At 35.4% G+C, this 25026-nt stretch overlaps 2 protein-coding genes across 2 annotated transcripts in view; one reads left to right on the top strand and one right to left on the bottom strand.

Moving 5' to 3' along the window:
- LOC150103926 (dipeptidyl peptidase 2-like) overlaps positions 1–25026 on the top strand; it is a 287390-nt gene that overhangs the window by 100084 nt on the left and 162280 nt on the right. The window lies entirely within an intron of this gene.
- Positions 14195–25026, bottom strand: part of LOC150103927 (melatonin receptor pdcr-1-like) — a 47260-nt gene continuing 36428 nt past the window's right edge. The window contains exon 2 of the mRNA XM_090397191.1: positions 14195–15198. Coding sequence (XP_090253317.1) covers positions 14195–15154 — 960 coding nt within the window. The 5' untranslated portion in view covers positions 15155–15198. The remainder of the gene's footprint in view (positions 15199–25026) is intronic.

Below are 25026 nucleotides of genomic sequence, written 5' to 3'. Positions count from 1 at the left end.
GTTCTAAATTCGGACAAATTTGAGATTTCTCCGAATCCTAATCATATCTATTGAACAATATCCACATGTTCATTAGATATGATTCATCATAAGCTAAGAACGGAACCTGATTTTGATTGAAGATTGGAACATTATCAAAAGTAAGGGAGAATGAGTGAGGTAGGATCTTTCTTTCAAGAAATATGCAAACCAACCCGAACAGAAAACAGACGAACATAACATATTGGTATTAGTTGCTTGTTCTATAATTCCATCCAAACTAATCCTTATAAATGCTCATAACATCATAGTGATGTTATGAGCATTTATAAGGTGTTTTCCAACAAAATAGCTGTTGTATATATACTAACGCCTTTCCGACTACGTTGCAAAAGCACTATAAACTATTATAAAAATACAAAAGTTTCAAAAAAAAAAAGAAGAAGAAGAAGAGGAGGATAGAGCAGTTTCGATTTAAGAAGAATCTGTAGATGTAATAAGCATTATATTAGATCAGTAATAGCCAAATTAATTTTTCACAATTTGTCAAGAAAATGAGTTTGAGTCTGATTTTAAATTATTTGTAAACACTCATATTTAAATATTTCTCATCACACTTCTTATTTTTTACTGAAATAAAGAAAAAGAAACTATAACTATCCAAAATGATAGGTGTTGTTAGCGTTGTTTGTTCTTATGTTTATAACATAATGAATTCATACAATAAAGAGCCAAAAGGCTTCTTTTTTTTCTTCTCGGCGACTTAAACTATTTAATTAAGGGGATAATAAATCCTTCATTATTTCAAAGCCGAATAAGAAATTCGAAGATCGAAATCTCAGAGTTTCATGCCGAAGAACGTTCGGCAAGTCCAAGCGTAAGTCAACGCCTGGTGGTACAACACTAGGGCAACTCGGAGCAAAGGTAGAGCAAGAATCGATCACTGTCCTTAATATTTTCTCATAATGTAAAACGTAGCTCCTAGGAGATGCATTACTGTTTTACATTATGAGAGAAGGTTACTATCCAGACCAGTTTCGATCTTTATTGAGGTCCCATCAGTGAGTAGGCAGACCTGGATAATACCAAGGTTTTAGTGAACAGAGCTTACATACTTTACTATACGAATTGCCAGAAAGGTATACCCATATATTATTACTACAATAAAGAGCCAAAAGGGTAGTGACCTTCCCTCATAATGTAAAACAGTAATGCATCTCCTAGGAGCTGCGTTTTAAAATTATGAGAAAATATTAAGGAGAATGATCGAAGCTTGCTCCACCTTTGCTCCGAGTTGCCCTAGAGTTGTACCACCAGGCGTTGACTTACGCAATGTCAGAAATCTCAGAATTACGAAATCTCAGAGTTTCGGCATGAAACTTTGAGATTTCGATCTTCTAGTTTCTTATTCGGCTTTGAAATAATGAGGGATTTATTATCCCCTTAATTAAATAATGAATTCATTTCGTAATGACAGGCTATAAAAGCCTGACTGCCAGTGCCTTGAAGAAATAAAATAAAATTGCAATAGTTATTTCTATTGATCTACACACACACACACATATACACACAACATCCGATGCACTGATACTTAAAACACTACTTAAGTGTGTGATAAATGGATTAGATTTGAAAATAAGAGCCAAACAACGTTTTATGTTGCTTTTAATAATAGACGTTTTTTTTTTTTTTTTTTTTTTTAACCGAAATGTGTTAGACGGGAATGACAGGTTATTTTACGATGATGCTTGAATTTATTTATTTTATTTTATTTTTCTTCAAAACAGACGAATCGTTTTACTTAGGGTAAGTTATGAACGCAACTTACGGCCAAAACCCTCTTTGCCTTGGTTACCTCTGAGTTAATTTTGATTGAATGATGTCTTTTCCAAACCGAAAAGTCGTACTGTCCTCGCAACTACTATGTAGACTCTTTAAACATTTAAATAAAAAAAAAATCTATGATTGTAGGGACTAATTGTATATAGAGATTAACAATAGTCATTATATTAGCTTAAGGCTAGACTTCTTTGAGTGGCGTGGCACTCATATCACCAGTCCCATTGCTCACATTTCTTCAGTGGGAGAAAAAAAATCTACTGTCAATTATTGTGGCTTTTGACAACCAGTTTTATGCATCAAATATTTAAAATTAACATTTTTAATGTCTGAAATTAAGCTTTTTTCCTAACAAAAAAAAAATTGTTTTGCCTATTCCTAGGGTTCTTATTGGCATATTGCGAAGAAATAATAGCTCTGATACGATCGTTGTGACTGCCATGTAATCGGACACGGGGTGTTGGTATGCGTAGGACGTTACACGATTAAAATAGTTCTACAGCATATTTTTCTCATCAACTGCAGAAACATGACACGGAGGAGTTTGGTTTCTCGGAACGGGAATCGTCTTCATAACCCTGTTCCTAGCATGATTACTTAAGAGCATTGAATCGTTGTCATTACTGCCCACAATGATGATCTCTACATCATTCTGATGTCATTTCAGGTCGACAGACAATTCAGATATGAATGGATTGCTTATTTCCCATCGAAATTGAGATTTAGTGTTGAATTTCACAGTTTTCGCTACTGCCGTCTTTCTCAAATTACTTACATTGCTGTATGCGTGGTCCCATGATTGTTGGAGAACGGCATTCAGTTTGGAATCTACTTCAATGGAAATGTTTATTGTTATAACCGAAGTTTCATTGCTGAACTAAATAGATGTTTGGTTCACTCTAGCTTCACCGACATACTCTCAGAGGTGACAAATTTCTACAGCAGTGCACGTAATGCACAAGCCCTTGAGGTAAATCCTCTGTTAAAGTCGTTAAAATCAACTAGTCTGTGCTATGCTTATGCAGTAGTTGAAATTTCAACTATAGAGTTGTGTTTATGTCGAAACCGCATACTGTGCTCTCCCGAAATTCCAACATAATCAGCAATTTCGCAAACGTAATTAGCTTGTAATTGAATTTCAAATGTTTTACGTCGTATATGTAAGCAGATTTTATGGAAACGTGTGGTAGACATAATAATGTTCGAAAAAACGGTTTAACACATGTAAAGGAAATTAGAATTTATTAAAATCTCTAGTATATTTTGCTCGCTGTAACATGAACATCTTTCAGGGAGAGCAAAAGAATTAGTTATTCAAATTAACACAAGAATGAATCAAATTCCTTATACTCCTGCATCAAGTTCATTATTGAACGTGAACATCACAACAGTCTTCCCTTCCTAGATACCCTAACTCTACAGACAATATTGAATTTTCCATCTACAGGAAGCCTTCTTTCACTGGCAGGTTTATCTACCCAGTTTCATATCATCATCCTTCACAAAAGACATGTATTATCAAAAGTCTTTTACGGCTTGTACACAGAGCATGTGCAGTTTGTTCTTCGGACTCCCTTCTGTCAGCAGAATTAAAATACGAATCAACCACCTTATCCTCTAGTGGATATAAAGAATCTACCATCCAGAAAATAGTCGATAATTATTATCCTTCAGCCAGACTATAATCTGGTGTTAAGAGAATTTCTATATCATACTTTAAAGAAACTTCTGAACAAATTGCAAGGATTCTCAGCAAATACAATCTGTACACTACTTTCAAACAAACATGGAAGTTATATTTGTTTCCTGCTATCTACTAAAAATAAATCGCCTCTGTTGTCCTTAGCTGGTGCTTATGAAGTCCCTTGTTGATGTCGATTTTATTTTGGAGTAGATTGGCCGTTCTGTTTTGATAGAATCGAAGAACATCAAGATTACATAAGATTTCTAGAATCAGAGGATTAAGGCCTTGCTTCTCAGGCCATCGGTACTAGACATTGAATTCATTGAGATCAGACAAAAGTGTTGTATTATAGCATATTTAAATTCAGTTGTCTGTTCTCTGAAACGTGAGAAACACTACTACTTCAGCATGAGTATACTTCCACGAGGAAGTATACTCATGATGTTTGACTCATTTTTGTGTTAATATTTCGTAATAATTTGTAACCAGTTTGTTTGCTTCTCCCTGAATGATTGCTCATGTTTCAAATGAGCGAATGTATAAATTTTAATAATTGTAATTCCCATTACATGTGCCAAATCGTTTTTTTTCGAGCATTATTATGGTATATAATTAAACTTTCTACAAATCAATGTAATCATATTAACCTATAGAGCCAGATCATGTTATTTCTGTACCCGAGGTAAAGTTCAAAGTTGTGTCCCCGTACGATTTTTTTTTTTATTAATTGTGCGAGTCGAACAAACTGTCAGGTATAAAGATTCTATATAATAGATAACTGTCAGCTATATATTTATTTGATACAAAATTACTATTACAAGATTTCTTTATTAGCACTCATAAAGCAATGAACTTTTATATGGCTAAACTGTCTGTTATATTGAAGCGAAATCATTATGTGGCCAACTTTTGTTGGAATTATTTCTTGTGGATCGCCGTCATTTCGTGGACTGGCTAAGGATTTTTTTTTTTTTACTTTTTTTTTTTTTAAAAAGTCTTTTTTTTGTTTATTGATTTATTATTATTATTATTTTACTTTAAGTATTATATTTACGGCTATTTTGCCTGCTTCTGTTTAGGAGTGCCCTTGTTTAAATATCATTGGCTTTTTATTCACGGATTCTTAGGGCATTGCAGATGTATATTTACCAATAAATATATGTAGTATAAAAGAAGAGAAATTTACACATACCTTTTTCTGGGTGTTGTGGCTTTTCTTCTTTCTGCGACGTGCAAACTACTGTGTGTGTTGGGGGGGGGGGGGTAGGCAATGTGGGAGAATTAAAATAGAAATGGAAAAAACCCGGTTTTTTTGAAGAATATATATATACATATATATTATATTATTAGGGATTGGCGGAGCGTTTTTTATATTTATATAGAGGGTGAAAGGGGTTGAAAACAGCAACTGATTTTTAGAGGGGGGGAGGAATGGGAGTTTTCTCAGAAATAATATCCATATTTTACTTTAAGTTTATTTAAGCTTCTCTTGTATGTTGCCATAGTCTTTGTCTACTTCAGTGTTAAATACGATCCCACAAAATTAGATTCATGAATTATTTGTAACAAATCTTGGCCAATTTACTATTCTGCAAAATCGCCAATGCTTGGTTTTTAACTTTTAATTTCTTTAAACACATCTGCTTGTTTTAATCATGGATAGATTTCAAGGTTAATCTGTAGCTTCTTTTACAACTTAGTTGAATCTATATTAGTAAATTAATTAAAAAGAAAAAGAAAGAAAGCTTTTTTTGGTACTTCTATTTCGGCGAATCTCTCAGTTTTGCGATCGAGGCAAGTGCTTCCCTCACCACACCTTCGTCTAGCTCTGATAATCAGCGACAGCTCTCGAGGACAAAGTGACCTCAAGATACAATTGAATATTGATTATTCATTTGCGTACCACTTTCTATAAAAATGTTGTATATCTCGATAGAAATAATTATGAGAAAAAATTAGATAGAACGAAGACAAGTACGAACGTCATATTCGCACTATTTCTGAAAAGTTTCCTTCGTTTTTTCATTATTGTGGTTTTCAGTATTCGCAACAGCTAGTGATTTTTTTTTGTTATACACATTCTACTTCGTGAAGTACTAAAGTTGTCATTTTTAGCATTTACATTTCAGAAAGTTACCTATATATATATATATGTATGCTTTTTTTTTTTTTAAGAAGTACTATAATTTTGCCTATTAGATTCTTCCATTATATGGAGAAAGTGGATAGCGAGAAAAGGCGCGTTTGCTCTAATGACTGCGCTGATGGACTATAATCTCCAAGCTTGACAGCCATCAGCCTGCAGTAAAATTACAGAAACTAGGTTTCGATGAGCCCAAGTAATTAAGAAAGAAGAAGGAAAAAAGGGCAAAAGAAAGTAATTATTTTTACGCCAATGTTTGGTCATATTCTTTCCAAATACACCCATGATGCTATTTATTCGGTGCTTTTTAATCTAAGCCGTTTCCTAGTGTACATTTAAGAATGTAACCTAACTAACACTAATTAGTGCTGCAGTTTTATGAATATTACTGTCGAAAACATTATTGCACTACTAGCAGAGAGCTACAACTAACTCAAGACACCGCTGTTTCGTCAAAGAGGAAAAGGAGCTGATCGAAAGCTTGATGATAGTGAACAAACGAACAAAACAAAACAGCATCGGGCTCTGTTGGAAAAAAAAATTAGGTGAGTTGGTTTAGACGAACCCTTTAGTTGTAAAGATCCAGATTCAAATCTTGTCTATGACGTGAGGAACCTTTATCAGTTGTTTTCATTCAAATGATAAGTTACCGGTCTCATACGGTGGTGGAGGGTTTTTTCTCCCAGAAACTTGGGATTTTCATCACTCAAAACAGGCAAATCGACCGCGAGAACACACGCAATATACAAATACCGCCCTACAAAAATACAAGATTCAGTATTTTGTAGGGCGGACAATTAATTTTTATGGCTTATTTTTTTGCAGGAGTTTGTCGAAATTAATAATCAGTTCTTTCTTTATTACACCTATTAATAACGGTTTTAATGGAAACAAAAATGATTAGATAGAAGTTTCCCATAGTAGACTTGGAGTTTATTATTAGATTCATTTTCCAGCAGTTGTAATTTCATTCGTTTGTCCATCCGTCCCTTATACCAGAACGTCGCTCTAGCTGGACAGATTTTATTAAAATTTGGATTAGGAAGGAAGAGGTTTACAAATCCGAAAAATAGTTATGTAATCTATAGACGAACCTAGCTTATATTCCCTACTCGGAATTTCATGAACAGTTCGAAGATAAATTATTCCCCCTCCTTTTTTTCCCCCTGGGATTCCACAATACATTAGGAACCTTCTTGGAACTGAGGTGCAGTTTAAAGGTTTAGCTCAATCGCTATCAACAATGTCCTTTAGTTAGATGGGATTCGAAACATTTCGAATCCCTTCTAGGACGCAAAAAATCTTTACAAGGACTTTTCATTTGAATTGAATTAGCCAGTCTTAGATGGAGATGGGAGGGGTTTCCCTTTCGTAAATGTAGGTTTTGCAATTGAAGGTGAATTAGGTCTTACACACACAGGTGGCAGAGAGAAAACACTGATTTTTCATTACTCCCAATAGGCAGACTGGCCGAAGAACACACAGTAAACAAGACATAAATACACTGGCTTTCATAGTCTTAATTGTTTCGTTCACAATTTCATACACTAACAGTCTGAAGGATTTGATATCGGATTCCGTTCAGAAAGCGTGGGGGGGAAATTATATGCCTTTTCCGCTGAAGACTGAGTTAGCTAGTCTTTGGTGAAGAGTTCTCTTTATTATTATTTTTTTTTTTTTTTTAAAAAATTCAAGCTTTCCTTGCTGAAACGGACACACCAACTTTGCAGGCAGGTTGATAGACGTTTATTTCAAATAAAGTACTTCTGCCTGCCACAGCTGATTATAGATGGTTCCTGCAAAATACCATATGCATGGCTAATTTTGTAACGTAAATATTTGTTATGGTTCCGCAAATGAAAAATCACCAGGAGTACACTAATTAGCACAGATGAAGACGCCTTCTGTCTTCGATTGTGACATAAAATAGGCAAATACTGTTGGGATATAATTGGAACAACTACTATTCGAGCTGCTTGTTCTGTCAAACTACCTTCATTTATTTTCAAACAATATTGTTTAGCTTTCTGTTTTCGGAGTTCATCCGAGAAGGCGAATGCTCTTTGACCTTTTCCATTTACCTGCACATTTAGTAAAGTACGCTGCTATTAGATTAGGCGAGAAGAGAAATTACCTGTGCCAAACACGACGACCAGTGATGTGCGGTGGTGTCGAGAGTAAAGTAAACACGTTAGAACCACGAACAACTAATGAGCAGGTCGTTGTTAGCGGGCATGATAAGTGAGTGAAGATTAGACAGCACGCGCAGTCACTCGGTGTGTCGTCAACGTCGTAACCTAGAATGACATCGAAACATCCATCGCCACAGAAATGTTCCATTTTCAGTGTAGAAAAGTATGTGAAATGGAGAGAAGGGAGAACTTTTTACATTAGACAAGAGGATGAGCAATTTACTTTCGCTATCATTGTGACTCATCCTCTTCCACCACTTGCTTCGTGTAATGACTCCTCTGCGATCGTAACGAGTCTTTCACTTCCGCTTCAGGAAATGCATTGTAGTGGTGATGCAGTAACCGAAATATTTTTCTCTGTAAATTGTCTCCTAATCTCTCTCTCTCTCTCTGACATTCTTGGCGATTTTGCGTCGCGTCTGGTAGTAATAATAATAAAAAAAACGGAAGTCTCATATGAGAATGAGATGAGAGCTTTGGTATCCATTTTTTTTTTTTTTTTACTTCTCTGTAGATTCTGAATTTATTTTCCGAAGAAATTATACAAGATTTGTTTGGACACCGCAGTATCATCAATATTTAAATTTATTTTACCAATACGATTATTAAGAAACAAATTTTTTAATGGAAATACTGATAACCCATAGATAAAATGTTCCCAAACTAGCGTGTTTAACTTTGATGAATTTTGACAAGCGTCATGGCGCATCAGTATCGTATTGGTTTAAGCGACGGTCATGTCTGCTTAGCGCCGTTATGGCGAATTTTAATGCTTATAAAACATGCGTTTGCAAAACTGATTTGTCTGTTTACTTTCAGTCTACTTTGGGCTATTATCCTTTTAACTACTCATAAAGTGGCATGTCCTATGAACACTCATTTAAGATCAAAACGAACTGTATTTGGTCTGCATTTTGGCCATTGGACTCAAAAAGACGTTGTGGAATTTTATTTTTAGATGAATGTTTGAGTTTAGTTCAACCTACATTCGAATTCCGTTCGGATTTAGTAACGAACACTTGGATGGTATGGTGCGGGTCACGCACCATACCATCCAAGTGTCTCACTCTGAGTGATGACATTACCAGATGTCAAAAAAAAAAAAAAATAATAATAATAAATAATCAGCTAGAGCTTCGGCGTACAAGATATGTACGCCGAAGCTCTAGCTTGTACGACAATGTTTCTCATATTTGAAACATTGTTGCCATAGATAAACGAAATTATATCTATTATTTCACAAAGAAAAATTTTCACAGTTGATTAACTGATTAGTTTTATGAACTTTTTTATTATTAATGCAAAATATTTCTGAAATAAGCTTCACATTAGCATTTGGCTAGGCACATCGTATTATGGCGGACTTATCATGATCGAATTCGTTCGCCACCTGCTAACTATAACTAATACAACGCACAGAAGAACTAATCAGCAATATTTTAGCAAGTAATGAACTCTCGTGAATCCCAAGTGTCAGCATAACGCTTCGTTAACGATGATTCAACGTCCACGTGTGTTACAACTAATATTTTCTACTTCTGTTGTTCATAAAATGCCTGCGATCTTCTAATCTTGGAAAACACACAAAATAACACATTAAACTCATAGATCACGATTCGCTTAATTACTTGCATCAGCCAAAATAACGCATAATCTTACGAAATCTACTAACAAAGAGGCGATCATATTCTACAGACACTCAAAGATAGCTTTCATAAGCACAGTAGCCAGACCGAACAACTAGCGTGCTTTTATGTTTGGTGGAAATAGTCCAAACCTTGAAACACAGTAACTCCGGAGAACTAGACCGAATTACTAAAGTTGAAAGCTATCTTCGCTTCCACTTCACTTATTAGGACTCACTGTTCGTTCTTACTTCTATAGTCTATACTCCAAGCTACTAACATCCACACAACTCCACACCTTACTCAGATAAGGCGACATAAAATGGTAGAAATAAACTTACTGGTGATGACGAAGTTCAGATACTGATTTCCAAACATTGGGGCTGAAAGGTTCACATTTCGTTCTAATGTCTGATATGTGTCCAACATCCAGATAAATCGGTTATTTCGCATATCACGTAAACCATCATAGTTTATTTGGTATCGACGATGCTCTGGTGTTGGAAGCATCTAGATTTATTTCGTGTAGGATGTGAAGATCCTTTATAAGGGCTTTTCAGCTGAAAGTGAATTCACTGATCTCGTATGGAGGTCGCTAGGATTATTTCCCCCTTCAACATAGCATACCCGCCAGAGTAATACAGAGTTAATAGACATTATGCAATACCCCGCAAGCCATTAGATGTTTGTAATTCCAAGCAAACAAATAAACAAGCAAACCACAATTATATATTATATATTATATATATTATATCTCTATATACAAGTGCTATACTTCACTCCGGACTACCAAACATGAAAAAAAAAATCAGCTAACTCCTTTTTATTCCCGTATATATTAGGGAGTAGGCGAGGCCGTTTTAAGCACTATCTAACTTTTGGAGACTTAGTGGGCAGTTCAATCTCCACTGGTACCCAATCAGAGATAGCTGGCCCAAGGCTATCACTAATTAAGCGGCACGCAGTGAAGAGAGACGGCTCTACAGGTGTCGCCATCTCGTGGTCCCTAACCCTAACACTCGTATTTAATGTCTGAAATAATGTGGGTTCTATGGTCGATTTTCTTGAGTTTCCGGGACGAAAAACCCGAGTTTCCTGGAGGAAAACACCACTTGCCCGTGCCAGAGATCGACTAACTCGGGAACCGGTCGAAAAAAGGCTTAGAAAAATTTCCTCTATTCACCGACTAGACTCGAAACCAAGTCTTCCTTCGTGCGGCCAAGCGCTGTGGTGTGCAAACGCCACATCCACTGAGCTACACAGGCTCTCTACCAAACATGTCTTTGCGATATAAACATTTCGCTACTCCCGGTCTAATTACTTGTTCTTACCATTTTGCAGCTACAGTATATATCACTCATTGCCGTCTGTGCACATTGGATTGTCGATTTTTTTTTTTTTTTTAGAATTTAGATTATCCATCCCGCAAAAGGGACACGCATCATTCAATTCATATTTATGTTATGCATTTATTGGTGCTGTTGGAGAACATCATTTCCATTATAGTTGGATTAGTAGTATGATTCCGGACAGGACGTACTCAGAACATCGGAGGAACAATGGTTTTTCAAGTTTATAAGAGCGTGAAGATGAGTTAAACGGTTTATCCAGAAACGCTTTATCCTCTTAAAGTATGCAGACCAGCCGAGAAAACACACGCGACTTACAAACAAGATATACAGTACTTCGTTAATTTTGTCGTAATCTTGACATTTTATAGAACGTATGTAGTATGTCCTAAAGAAGGCAAACTTATTTCGATTCCTGATTTCTATTAACTCGGTCATTTTATATATACGAGTTTTAGACTTCCTAAGCAGCTACTAGAAGTGGCCAGTTTCTATTATAAAGGTTTTTAGATGTGCCCTCCAATTGATCTGTTTAAACTCGTTCTTCGCATACGTAATTGAAATATCAGTTTTCATATCGTGGCTTTACTTAACATCGCAAAATGTTTTATTCATGCTTGCATGATATTGTGGTCGAGTTGAGTATTCACGGTCATCTAATTTTGCAGCCCGGTCTATTTAGTAATTCCATGCAATAGAATAGATTCCAAGAGCATGCAAGTCCATTATCGTTAGTCACGTAACAGGGTCTTGCGAAAGCACCAATAAATAGCCAATTGACTGTAAAACTGTCACAAAATGGGAAGGACACGACTGTCTCTTGCATTTACACTTGGCAACGAAAACAAATAAACATCCGTCTCTACGGAAGAAGGGTGAACAGACGACTAGAGGTCACTGTTTAGCATTTAGAGAAAAACAAGGGTACGTTTTATTCATCCATATATACAATTGTACACACAGGTTTTGTTCAAGTTGGGCTAATAGATCAAAATGCTAAAAATACCAATTTTGCAAAAAAAAAAAAAAAATAAATAAATAAATACTAACACAGAATAGCTTCTTATTTTCTTCGTTAGATTATACGTCATAGATTTTGTGAACTGCTCTGGCTTTGAGTAGTAGAATATACTCAAAATTTTTATTTTAAAAATGAAGATAGGAATGAGGGCAGAAACAAATTTATAGCTGGATTTACAGTAAGCTCTTCAAGAGGACATTTTATTTTAGTACCCCTTAATAACGTTTGGAATAAAATATGGAACGAGTATATCTAATATTAAATATATAATACTGAATTGAATGTAATCCTGTGAACAAGCTGGATTTAGAAAGAATTACAATACTTTGGACCACATGAAAAATCAATTGAATACAATAAACCCTTATGTCTGACCTATATAGACTATGAAAAAGCATTTAATTCAGTTCAAACATCCAACTCTAAAAGCACTTGAAACCCAGAGAACTGAGAAACCGTATATTGAAACACTAAAACATATTTACAATAATGCAACTTCTGTAATTAAATTATATAAAAACAGTGAAAAGTTCCCAATACAAAACGGCATCCGGCAAGACGACACCATACAGCTACACTAGAGGAAGTCTTTAGAAGCCTTGATTGGGAAACAAAAGGAATAAACATAAATGGAGAAAGGCTGCATCATCTGAAATTTGCAGATAATCTGGAAGAAAGGCTAAATCAACTAAATGAAGCATCCAGAGTAATTGGGTTAAAAATCAATAGAGAAAAAACAAAAATAAGGAGGAATAAATACATAAACCATAGAACTGTAAAGTGAAAGCCATGAAATAGTACAAGTTACTTCATATGTATATTTGGGCCAATTGTTATCCTTTGAGTATTGCCAAAGAAAAGAGATTGAACGAAGAATTTATCTTGGATGGATGGTTTATGGGAAAATGAGGGACATATTCAGAACTGACATCCCTATGAGTCTAAAACGGAAAGCTTTCGACCAGTGCATACTTCCCATCCTAACGTACGGAAGAAAAACATGGAATTTAACAGAAGCCCTAAACAAAAATTTGAGAACAATACAACATCGCATGGAGAGAAGTATGCTAAAAATAACGTTAAGAGATAGGAAGACAAATACCTAGATAAAAGATCTCAAACAGTTGTCATGGATATTGTAAAATACATTAAACAGACTAAATGGAGATGGGCTGACCATATTGCCAGATGCAGTGACGGGAGATGGACTATAAAAACAACAGAGTGGAGACCAATGGATGGAACAAGACAAAGAGGAAGACCGAGAAGAAGGTGGAGGGATGAACTGGAACAAATTGCAGGAGTGAGATGAATGGGAGAGGCAGAAAACCGAGTGGGCTGGAAAACCATGGAGGAGACCTTCGTCGAGCAATGTACAGAACCAAAAGGTTGAAGAAGAGAAGACTGAATTGAACGTGAAAATGCGGTTAAAAATGGATGAACTGTTGTGGCGTAAAAATATCAGATGAATTCTTTCACGTATGCTTAGTAGATCGAAATGAATGCTACAAAATAATGTATAAAAATAATGTATAAAAAGCATATAAATTTCGTATTTCTTTTAGATGAAAAATGTTTTAAACATTGAAATCTACGCAAGATGGCAGCTATATCGCCTGAACATTCATATATATTTGACCAACGTAATAGACCAGTGTACTTAATTATAACAGAAATATGTTAGCTTTATCGTCTGCTAGAAAGAACAAAAACTTCAAGCGTTCGTTCTTTCTTATAGTATTTTTTTTTCTTTTCTATTACGTAATAGCATAGGAAAATATCGGGTTTAACTTTTAAATAGTTTTCAGCAAAGAATATTTTAAATCATGCTTAAAATAGTATTAATATGAGCGAGTGATTTACGTTATTCACTCACTCATATTAATACTCATATTAAAGTTGCTATATATATATATAGCTACTGTAAATTTATATCAGAATATAAAATTGGTCATATTCAATACGCTTTCCATTTCAGTTGGCGACATTTGACCTTTAACTTATGGTTTTCTGTAGAAATACAGGAATTATTGGATGTCGTTTATTTATTTATTCGTATCTACAGTTCTAAAATAATATGGGAAGCATATTCTTTTAGCTGTCATTGAAGAGAATTAAAAATAACTGAAAATAATTGTAAACATAAGCAAAAATCGGTCTGCTCTTTTTTGCATGCGATAAATTTAACAGTTCGTCTGCGGTTTATCTTCGTATCTTGTCCACCGAATAATCACAGCTGGAAATAACATAATGTAAATTATCTAAGTCCTTTTATCAAATTTAAAGAAACTAACAACGATTTTAATAATAAAATAAATCAAAAAGTTCACTTACCTGAGAACGAAGGAATCCAAATAGCATTTCAAACAATCAGCTGCTGTCTAGCTTTTCTTCGGCAACACAATGACATGCAAAATACCTTCATCCTGAATCGAAACTTGGGACTCATAGCGAGACACACGACGGGTTTCCAGGCTCCACTGAGTATTCCCAACCAGAGTAGAGCGAAGTGAAGAGGGTGGTTGTCCAACAAATGTTTCGAAACGAACTCCCAGATACAAAGCGCAAACCATGGGAACCACGACAACCAGAAGATGAGGGTCAAGACAAAGGCCATTATATGATCCGGATTAGAAAGATTTTCTCCCAGTGCCGTTGCTTGCTCTTTCTCTTCTTGGGTCATGCACTGACGAAGTTTGTGCATCGTCACAAACACGTAGAAATACGTATAAGTTATGGTGATGACACTTGGAGCTATAATTAGGCATGCCAGCGTTGTACTGTACGGCACCATGCTGGCGAAATCCAGCATGCATATGTAGCCATCTCGATAGAAATGTCCTTTGGAGAAACCCAAGAGGGGAGGACAACAGAGGAACATCGATGTTACCCAAGTGAAGACCATTCGACATTGACAACGTGTCCTAGTTTGGATCGTGTCGTAGCGAACAGGCTTCTTAATCGCCAAGTATCGATCAACGGATATCCACATAAATGTGTATAGGCACACGCTCCACAAGGTGATCTCCACATATCCACTTAAACGACATAGAAAGTCTCCGTAGACCCAGTCTCTAACCACAGTTGGATACACAGAGAGAGGCACTATAAGAACTCCGCAGAGGAGATCCGCTACTGCAAGCGACAGAATGTAGTGATCCATGGCCTCCTTTTGACCAGGAGAGAGGACAAGTGTGGCAATCATCACTACATTGGCCAATATTGTCAAGACACAGGTTACCAAAATAACAGCCGCCTCCACGATGCGGTCTGCAGTCGGCAGATCTTCATTCTCTAGCAGATCTTCAGCACGGCTGGACATTGCTGATGATGTCAGAGAAACGGTTGTTTAGCTGCATCTGTATGCTGTGAGAATAACAAACAGTAAATACATTAGCATGGGTCCCTTATGATTAAAGTGGACTAATTATCTTTGCGTAACCTTATTATTATTGTAAGTGTGTGTTCTCATGTACTAAACCAAACTAAAGACAACTAATATATTACCTTCAAATGCCTAACGTACTTCAGTAAAAAGGTTACTTGTATTCAAAGCACGTAGCTGCTGTTTCTCGCCTTCCACTTGCTTCGTTGTACAATTGACGTTACGTATTCATTACAACTTTTTTTTTTTTTTTTTTGCCGGGATTAAATGTCGGCTTTCTGTTCCAGCTAATTTCTTTTCTGAGAGATAGATGTTATGAGAGCGTAAAAACCCATTGTTGCGAAGCGATGCCGGATGAAATTACCATATGAATAATGCAATAAAAGTTTCGTAGCCCATATATATTTTTTTGTTCTAGTATTCTACAATGTAAAGGTTACGATATGAGAGAAATGAAATGAGCCGTATTGTGAAGCTACTACGAACCTTATTATTTGTACTCGATTTTATTTCGCTTTCGTAATTAGTAACACCGATGTAATTTTCTCTTTCTTTAATTCATGATTTTCTTCTTAATCTTTTATATGTGTTTCAATAACAATACATCTTGTATCTGTTCATTTGAAATTCCGCGTGTTTTTTTCACTCAGACAAGCTGATGTTTTTAACACTCACGAGTTAAAACAATGTCCTCTCAATTTGCCGAAATTGTAATAATAAAGAACTAATAAAAGCCGAAATTGCGTCTTCTATTGAAAGTGTATCTTTCAAGTAGATCTGCCATTTCCATTAACTGCGAGACGCAGTTGGTCTCGTTTTTTCCTTTCAACTGAAGCTGAGTTAACTGCCCTCAGATGGAGTAGCAGAGTTTTTATGAAAACAGAAAAATCGGCTTGTGAATATACACTTTCGATAGATGACACTATCAATTCATGATATTACGGTGTTAATTTTAAATAGCCAAATTCAACTCAGTACAATATTTTTTTTTTTTTTTTTTACTTTTATATTAACGCCATACATCATATCGTATACAAAACCTATAGCACATTAGTGCCGTGCGTGAACGAAAAAAAAAAAAAATTGACACATGGCACTGATAATGCACCGGGCAGGACTGAAACCTACAGTTTTCTGATTCGAAGTCAGGTACCGTAGTTTGACGAGCTCTTTTAATCCTAACTAGCTTTTGAAAATCAGCAGGCAACTGGTCGCTACCCTTAGCTGTCACCAGTATCTAAGCTCATATCTATCGATATAAGCAAGCCGTTGAATGAATACTAGACTATTCATTCTATAGCTTGCATTTACTATATCTTCATTAGATATTTACATTTACAACTGCATGTTTATGCAGTTGTAAATATCTAATCAGGAAATCCGGGATTAATATATACTGTAATTGTTGAGGAAGTAATGCACAATCAAATTGCGATCTTCCATTGTTCAGCGCTCCTCCCATTATTCACATAAGTCTGTTTGAGAATTTCCTGCAGCTGCCATCTTGCATTCAGTAATTATATCGTATCTTCGTTTGGAAGTACTTGAAACATTTTGAGATGATTTTCAAGCCAGGAGAAGAAAAATTTGCGACTGAAACAAATCTAATGGATTTGACAAGAAATCCTGAACACTCAGGGCCATGCCATGTCACATTGTTACTATACCCTGGTACAGAAAGTGGGTACCAAAATGCCGTTTATGAAACTGGTTCAGATAAGATACTTATTGAAGGTGTTGAAGTTCTGTATATACGAGTAGTTTGATTCCTGGTGCCTTGGAAAGAAATTTCGATACACTAAACCCTTTTCCTGTCAAAGAAACCTTGACGTTTGACTTGATATCATAAATGAAGAGATTTGTTGTGAGAAATAAGGCTTCCTGTTGGATCCATAAAAGTAAAAAAAAAATATTCTTGTAATTTAGTGACTTGGAACATGTCTAATTAGTCTTCATAAATTGAAATATGCAAATGAAGAAGTCATATGCAGCCAAAGTGGTACTAACGGAAAATTCAATTTAATACTTACATAACTGCACGTGTTATGTTTACATTTCGGCTAACAGAGGACGGAGGCATTCATTATCTGCTTGGCCTCTTTCTCTTAGTTACTTATATTCGTGAAAATGGTTATTTAACTTTCATGAACTAGAAGTAAAATTACTTGCGTGGATTTAGCTTTCACTGTATAAATGTTATTGTCTAATATTTACCTTCCATTGTAGACTACCGCTTCTGGTTCGCATTCCTCGAGGACACATTGGTATTTGCACTGGCCCTAGTGCCGAGTACCTTCAATAATGCAATTAACCTCCATCACTTTGTACATTTTGCTCGGACATCTTGTTGATTCTTCCTGGGAGTGTACTCGGTTCTTCCAGTTGATTATGATAATGCATTTCGAGATAGTAATGCTGTACTTGAAACATTCCATTTAGATTCCTAATTGCATTTTCATCATCTCAGATATTTAATTCTCTTTCGTTGTGGCTAGAATGAGAGCAGTAATAGCTGTGAACATACGCTGTTTAGACGTAGTTAGTGGGGGATTAATGTTCTTGTTATTATAATAAATATGTTAATTGTTGTTCCTCATTCAAACAGTCAACTTTGGAATCGGATTGCCTACGCCAAGTTTCTAGTATGCTAACTACTTATTGTAAAAGCCTTTCCAGTAACTTTTCCTGAAGAAACGCGAATTTTGCTTTTCTGAAAACTGCTGAAGAGGAGATAGCCAGTCTCATGTAAGGTGGAAATCTTGCATGAGACATTTTTCATCTCGCAAAACAGGCAAACCGGCCAATGAACACACGTTTAACAGACAAAATACACAAGCCTCAGAACCTTAGTTGCTTTGGCCATAGTATTAAAAAAAAACTATAATTCCCATCTATCTAACCCAATATTAACTTCTTTGAACTTTATTTATCCAGCAAATCATGTTCAATTTTGAATTATATGCAAATTCGTGATCACCAGAAGAATTTAGTAGCGCAAATTTGGATAATTTTGCTATAGTAAAGAGAGTTGCACATAATTGGTTGTATATATAGCATTGGTGGTCAAGATTCCTAAACCCAAGATCCATATAGGACGTTTTTCAGATGTTCGCGTATTGCCTTGCGAGCCGATCATACGCCGAAATATGAAAATCTGATAATTAGAAAGACATATAGCTACATATAATTATGTTCATCACATTCTTCTTCTTCTTTTTAGCGCTTTTACCCCCCAGGTGCAGGATCCGGTATTACATAGTGCGAGTTTAAGCAACCCCAACCGGACTGACATTGTGTGTGTGGGGGGTGTATTTTAGGTCTGTGGATGTTTGTTCATGGGGCCGGCTTGCTTGTTCTGGAGGACGAAAAATCCGAGTTTCCGGGTGAAAAAATCCCTATACATCCGTACGAGACCGGATAACTCACCTTTACTCGAAAGACACCAGATGAAGGTTCCTTACGTCTGAGCTACGGAGGCTCTTGTTCATCACGTTATTAGACTGTTTAATTACTTCTCGTAGAATGCTTAGATTAGGTCTTCACTTTTGGTGTTAATGCTTTAAAGCCTTGCTAGTATGATATGAAGAAGATATTAAGAAGGTTGGTTAGGTGTTTGTTGGGGAAGGCACAAAATGGTGTATTTTATTGTCAAATCAAAATTTCTTCGTTTTTTATATTTGTTTACATTATGTGAAAACATATGTACAGTATTTAAAATAATCTTATTTTTTTGTGGATGTTATAGGTATTGATATGTATGTGAAAAAATATATGCGTCATGCATTTTTGTCTTTTATGATCAACATAGGATAAAAAAATCAGAACTCCATGGTGGACACAGGAAGTTAAAGAGGCATTGAAGGAAAAGAAGAAAGCATACCAAAAGTTCCTGGCAAATAAGTCATCTTGTGCTCTTATAGAATATAGAGATAAATATAAGAATGCTAAACACTGTCTAAAACTAGCTAAACAAAAGTCATGGGAGGACTTTGGCAAGAACATAGAAAATAAATATCAAGAAGGTGGTAAGATATTCTGGAGGTTGTTTGAGAAGCTTAGAAATGGAGGAAAGAGTGCTGTAAAAGGAGTTAAGAGATGATAAAGGTTACATCAAAACAGGAGAAAAAGATATCCTTGAAGTATGGAGTAATTACTTCGAAAAATTGCTAAATGAAACAAGCAGTGATAGCACAGTTTTTAAAAAACACTCAGGCATACAGTCAGTAATACATATCCATACTTGAAGTAGAAAAAGTCCATCAAAGGCGTGAAATGTGGAAAGGCAGCAGGAGTAGATGATATTTGACCAGAAATGCTGAAGTATGGAGGTATAAAAGTCTTCCAGTGGCTGCACTGTATAGTTTATTAAGGCTTGGACGAGGGACGAATTTCAGATGATTGGAGTAGAGCTCTCATAGTACCCATATATAAAAAGGGAAATAAAACTGAATGCGAGAATTACACAGGTATTTCCCTACTGAGTGTTCTGGGCAAGATTTATGCCAGTATACTTGAGAAACGGTTGAGAAGAATTCTGGAAGAAAAGCTTGGTGAAGAACAAACTGGATTCAGGCCAAATAGAGGCTGTCAGGATCAGATCTTCACTTTACGACAAATAATTGAGAAAGCATGGGCATATAACAAAGATCTGTATTTAAGTTTTGTAGATCTGGAAAAGGCCTATGATGGCAAGAGAGAAGCTATTCAAAATGCTACAGTTATATGGTGTTAATGGGGCATTATATCAAGCAATACTTAGTCTTTATTTGAGTTGTAAGCAGGGGAGAATGCTGGTCGTGAAATTCACGCTTGCTCTTGTTATCATTCAGAGAGTGAGAGGTGTGATTGAAATCTGATTAGCAGAATAATGAATTACTGACCATTTAAAACTATATATTTAGAAATTTATGTACATTTAATCATACAAATACAACATTTATTTTACAAATGATATTCTATCTTTTTCAATTTAGCTACTTGAATACAAATTCTACCCTACGGTTCTTCGTTATGAACTGGTCAATAACATCGTCATAAAAAGTTGGTTGTAACTTAATTTTCCCAAGCAACACGTACACTTGTAAAGGTTGGCTTAAACTCACTGGCTAGAGCTACTTTCAATGCGTGTGGCCTTGTGTTTAAGACGACGTGAAGGGAGAGGAAATGGCTATGCGCACGCATGAAATCACAGTGCTGCAGCGAGGACCTGGAAGCTCCTACAACCGAGCAAGCCAAGGTAGCTTTGACTAGACGAGCAATCATCGGCCTTCGATACACAACGCAAAGCTCAATTATTGCCGCGCAAGCTTAAGACGTCTGCTGTCTACAAAAATAAAAGCCTAAATGGAATGCTTATAAATGCATGCATTTATTAACAAATAAATATTACTTCTTTCTCAATTAATGAGCTTGCGCAGCAAGCATAGCAAGCATGGAGAATTCATCTGGTTGTAAGTTAGCCGTTAGAATTGAAGGAAGTATAGGAAGATGGTTTAATGTTAAATCTGGTGTCAGACAAGGATGTACATTATCTATGTGGATCACGTTATGAAGGAAAGTGGTATTAAACCTGATATCAAAATTGAAGATGTTAATATCACTCTTTGCTTTATGTGGATGATGTTATACTTCTAAATAAATCCACTACAAGTCTGCAAAATTCCCTGACTAAATTGAATAGCTGTTGTAATAGATATGGTATGAAGGTCAGCATTAAAACGACAAAAGACAATGAAAATAGGCAGAAACATTGAAACTATCAACTGCATTGTGAATGTAGAACTTTTAAAACATGCAAAATATTTCAGCTTCTTAGGCACGATTTTTACTGAAGATGGTTAATTAAATATAGAAACAGATAGCAGAATCAACAAAGCTGGTATGGTAGGAAGTCAACTGAATAAATTTATATGGAATAAGAGAGAAATTAGTCAAAACACTAAATTAGCTGTATACAAGACAGTGTTCAAACCCGTTTTAACTTATGGATCAGAGAGCTGGGTTAGAAGTAAAACCTTCGACCAAAGACTAGAGACTACAGATATAAGAGTCCTGAGAAAGATTAGGGGGCGTGAACAGATGGCATCAATGGCAATATCATATTAAAAACGAGGATATTAGGAAAGAACTTGACATTGTTAGTATCCAGGAATGCGTTAGTAGAGCCAATCTCAAGTGGCATTGTCACTTTAACAGAATGGGAGAGGAAAGATTAGCAAAATAAGTGTTCTCTGCCAGGTTTGCAGGAAAAAGACCCAGAGAAGACCAAGATATATATGGATTGATACGGTAAAAAGTGCCGTAGAAGATAGAAATATAAGATCTGATAATGTTGGAGTCTTGACAGTTAACAGATTGTTTGGAGGAAAATTGTAGATAGGAAGTTAGTAATGATGTAATTTTTCTCATGTAGTACTATCATATCCTGTACACCCCTTTAGGGTACATGGCAAGAATTTGATGATAAACATAATAAATATTAAAATTGCTTTGAGAGCCGGGATTTAACCACCACTGGCTATATACTAAAACATCTGGTATCAAAAAGTGCGTATTACATTGTTTCGTTCAAACTTACTACGCAACATGGGAGTAGGATCGGATAGGACAAAATTGCAGTTTTCCAATCGTGATATTTTTAAAGCTATAGGAAATACATCGCAAATATTTGCGATGATAACAGATTCTCTATGAGTATTGACAGCAGATTTGTTGCTGACAAATTAGAGTTTGTGGAACATCTGTATTTATTTTTTAATTCCTGTGCTTTGTTATAAACGCGTAGAGCCTCTGTAGTTCAATCTGTATCGACGATAGTCTTTATTTGGGAGAACAGGGTTCAAACCGCCTAGGACGCGAAGAACATACAAAGAAACATACTGAAAAAGTGCAATAAAAATAAAATATCCAATGCTTCTGAAATGTTACTAATATTCATCTAACCAGTAAGGAAAGGATTACAGACAGTCATAAGAAATATGTTTCGTAATAGAATTATTATATAAATAGCATCATTCACTATAACATTTGAATCCAGAATGTTTTTATCATCTGGTACTGTGTGTTACCACTTTGGTCATTAAAATGGTGCAAATGAAACTACTCAGCAAATTTTAATAACTTATTCTAAGTACCAAACTTTATTAAATTCCATCAGGTAAGGGAGGAATTATTTAATTCATAAGTGGCCAACAGCAGGGCCGCATGCGGCCCGCGGCAGGATGAAAATTATATGTATTATCAATTTAGCTATTAGTTTCTACCCTAGATTTCTGATTGATACACTAGTTATATTCATTATTTCTGATGACGGAAACAATTTATATTCTCAACACGGAATCAAAATTGCTTTAAAAAGATTAGATTTAAAGTCTCAATTTATAAAATCCCTTAACTGCTTTTCTGTGCGAGTTGTAGTAGTGGGAGTGGTAGATTTCTATGCGCTCCAGAGTAACGCATCATTGAAAGTCACTTGCTCTGCTCTGATTACAGTGATCAGTTTCAGAGACTCAGTTTCACAGTTAACAGTGTTATTGTTGCAGTTTGTGTCCCCTGGTCAGTTACTTCAGCCTTTGTGTACTATGAGTAAGAAACGTAAGATCTGTGAAGGAAACAGGTCATTTCTGGAGAAATGGGAAAATGAATTTCTGTTTATAAACAATAACAACAAACCACAGTGCCTTGTGTGTTTGTAAGTATTGTTTGTGCACAAGGAAAGTATTGTCGTCACAAAGAAGCCGATTGACTGATGACCACCTTCAGGATTTGTTACGAATATCGTCATCATCGTTGAAAATCGACTTTGATGAACTTGTTGCCGCACATGAACACCCATAGTGTTCTCATTAAGTTGTGTTACATATAAAAAAACCAGAAATATGTAATTAAATTTAATTTAACAACTGATATTTAAATCAATCAAGCATTTCATATTGTTCTCCCAGAAGCAGGGCCGAATCTACCGACGGTGCAAGACGTGCATTTGCACGTTTTTTGGGGCGGCAAATCGATCCGTGTTATGTACATCTAATTTTTCTTTTGTCTGATTTCGTCATTATGAATTGACCAATTAAAACTAGAATTTAAAACGCAATAGTTTATTAATTAAGTATGCCAAATTTTATGAAATTCCATCCAACAGATTAGAGTTATTGCAGTATAATTTTAACCCTGCAAATGATCTGGTTGCAACAAAAATTGATATGGTTCAATGGACAAAACGAATCCAAGAGATACCTTTAGCATTTTGCTAAACACACCTAAAATATGTTATTAGCGTAATCTTTATTTAAAAAAAAAAAGAAAGTCAGTTTCTATACTTTTTTCTAAGCCATCGTGTCATAAGAAATAAATAGGTCATAAAACAAAAGGTTGGTTTGACTTCTAATTCTTTATTGCCAACATTAGCGAGCTATTTGCCTAGAATCGCTTAGGTATTCGCCTCGAGAACTAATAAAAGTAAAATCAAGAAGTGTTTCACGTAATCATACTAATTCGCCAATACGAGCTTGTTAAACAGCAACGACCTATCAATCTCCTTGCCAAGCGCACTCATAGAAAATAATTATCAGACTTCGCAAGTGCAAGAGTTAATTACGTAAAAACACCTTAATATGAAAACGAAAAGTCTGACTTCGAAACTTTTCACTATAAATATTCCCGCGTATCTATAAGTATCAAAGCGAGAAGTTGCTTCATAATTATATCAACTATTAAATGCTATTTATGGTTACCGAAATCACCGTTTTTTTTTGTAACGGTCTATCGCAATCAGACATATCCATTTCAAGACCAATCTACGTTTCCTATAGTATAATAATAAAAGCTTCTGCAGGAACCACACCCTTTTAGTAGGTTACGGTTTATTATTTCAGCAATTTCGAATAGCTACCTGGAAATATAAGGTGGACTTTTCTGTTAGAAGTTAAAGACAGACTATTAATTTTTAAATGAAATGACCGTTGTGGATTCTGATCACATACTTCGATGACCTAGCAGAGTATAGCTCATTGTTCTGGGAGTTCATTTCGCTGTTGGAGTGACGCTGGTAAATTCATCAACGATAATTATTCTTCATTAAGATTTCTTTAATGGATGTAATAGCTGTTTTCAGGTTATCATCGCGAGTGATTACTCCCATTTCCATCATTAAAGTTTCACGTTGTTAGTTTAATGATACCTGCGATCTTATGTCCAGAATTAGAGTCATTCTTAACTCATTTCGCGATCTTTCTGCGGTAGAATTTCAATTATATTGAGTTATTTTCGTAATTTAGATGTTGATGCTTTGGTCTTTAATTAAGATTTATAACGAATACATTTGCCTCCGAGCTTCTAAGGTAATACTTCATTTTCTTAATCTTGCAACCGGATACACTACTTATGATTGCCGCTTAATCTTCTGTCTTGTTTTATAATTCAAGTTTTTTCAAGATTTGCAATGTTTTCTTTAAGGTATACCTCTCCAGAATCCATTAGTCGTAGAGATTTCACATTTCGTTTTCATCTCGTGGATCAATTGTTGATTTCTTTTTTCTTTTCTGATTGTCTCTCCAAGCATTCTCACCAGATTAAATTTATTCCAACATACACTGGAAGTTATAAAATATCAGTTTAAAATAAAATTATTTAGAAGTTCGACAGCTCAGTTTCAAAAATATATTCATTTATTTCAGACAACGGAAACTTCTAAAAAGAAATTATTATTATCATACTTTATGGAGTCACTGTTAAAACGCATTCACTGGCTACACACTCACTGTGGCATTCCATTGCCCCATGCTGTAAACAATAAAATCTTCTCACTTCCT

This window comes from Typopeltis vanoorti, chromosome 8 (genome assembly GCF_054136105.1).
Source record: "Typopeltis vanoorti isolate ZY-2024b chromosome 8, IOZ_Tvanoo_1.0, whole genome shotgun sequence".
NCBI classification, from domain to species: domain Eukaryota; kingdom Metazoa; phylum Arthropoda; class Arachnida; order Uropygi; family Thelyphonidae; genus Typopeltis; species Typopeltis vanoorti.
Note: the sequence above shows the minus strand (reverse complement) of the source record. Positions and strands in the feature narration are given on the sequence as shown.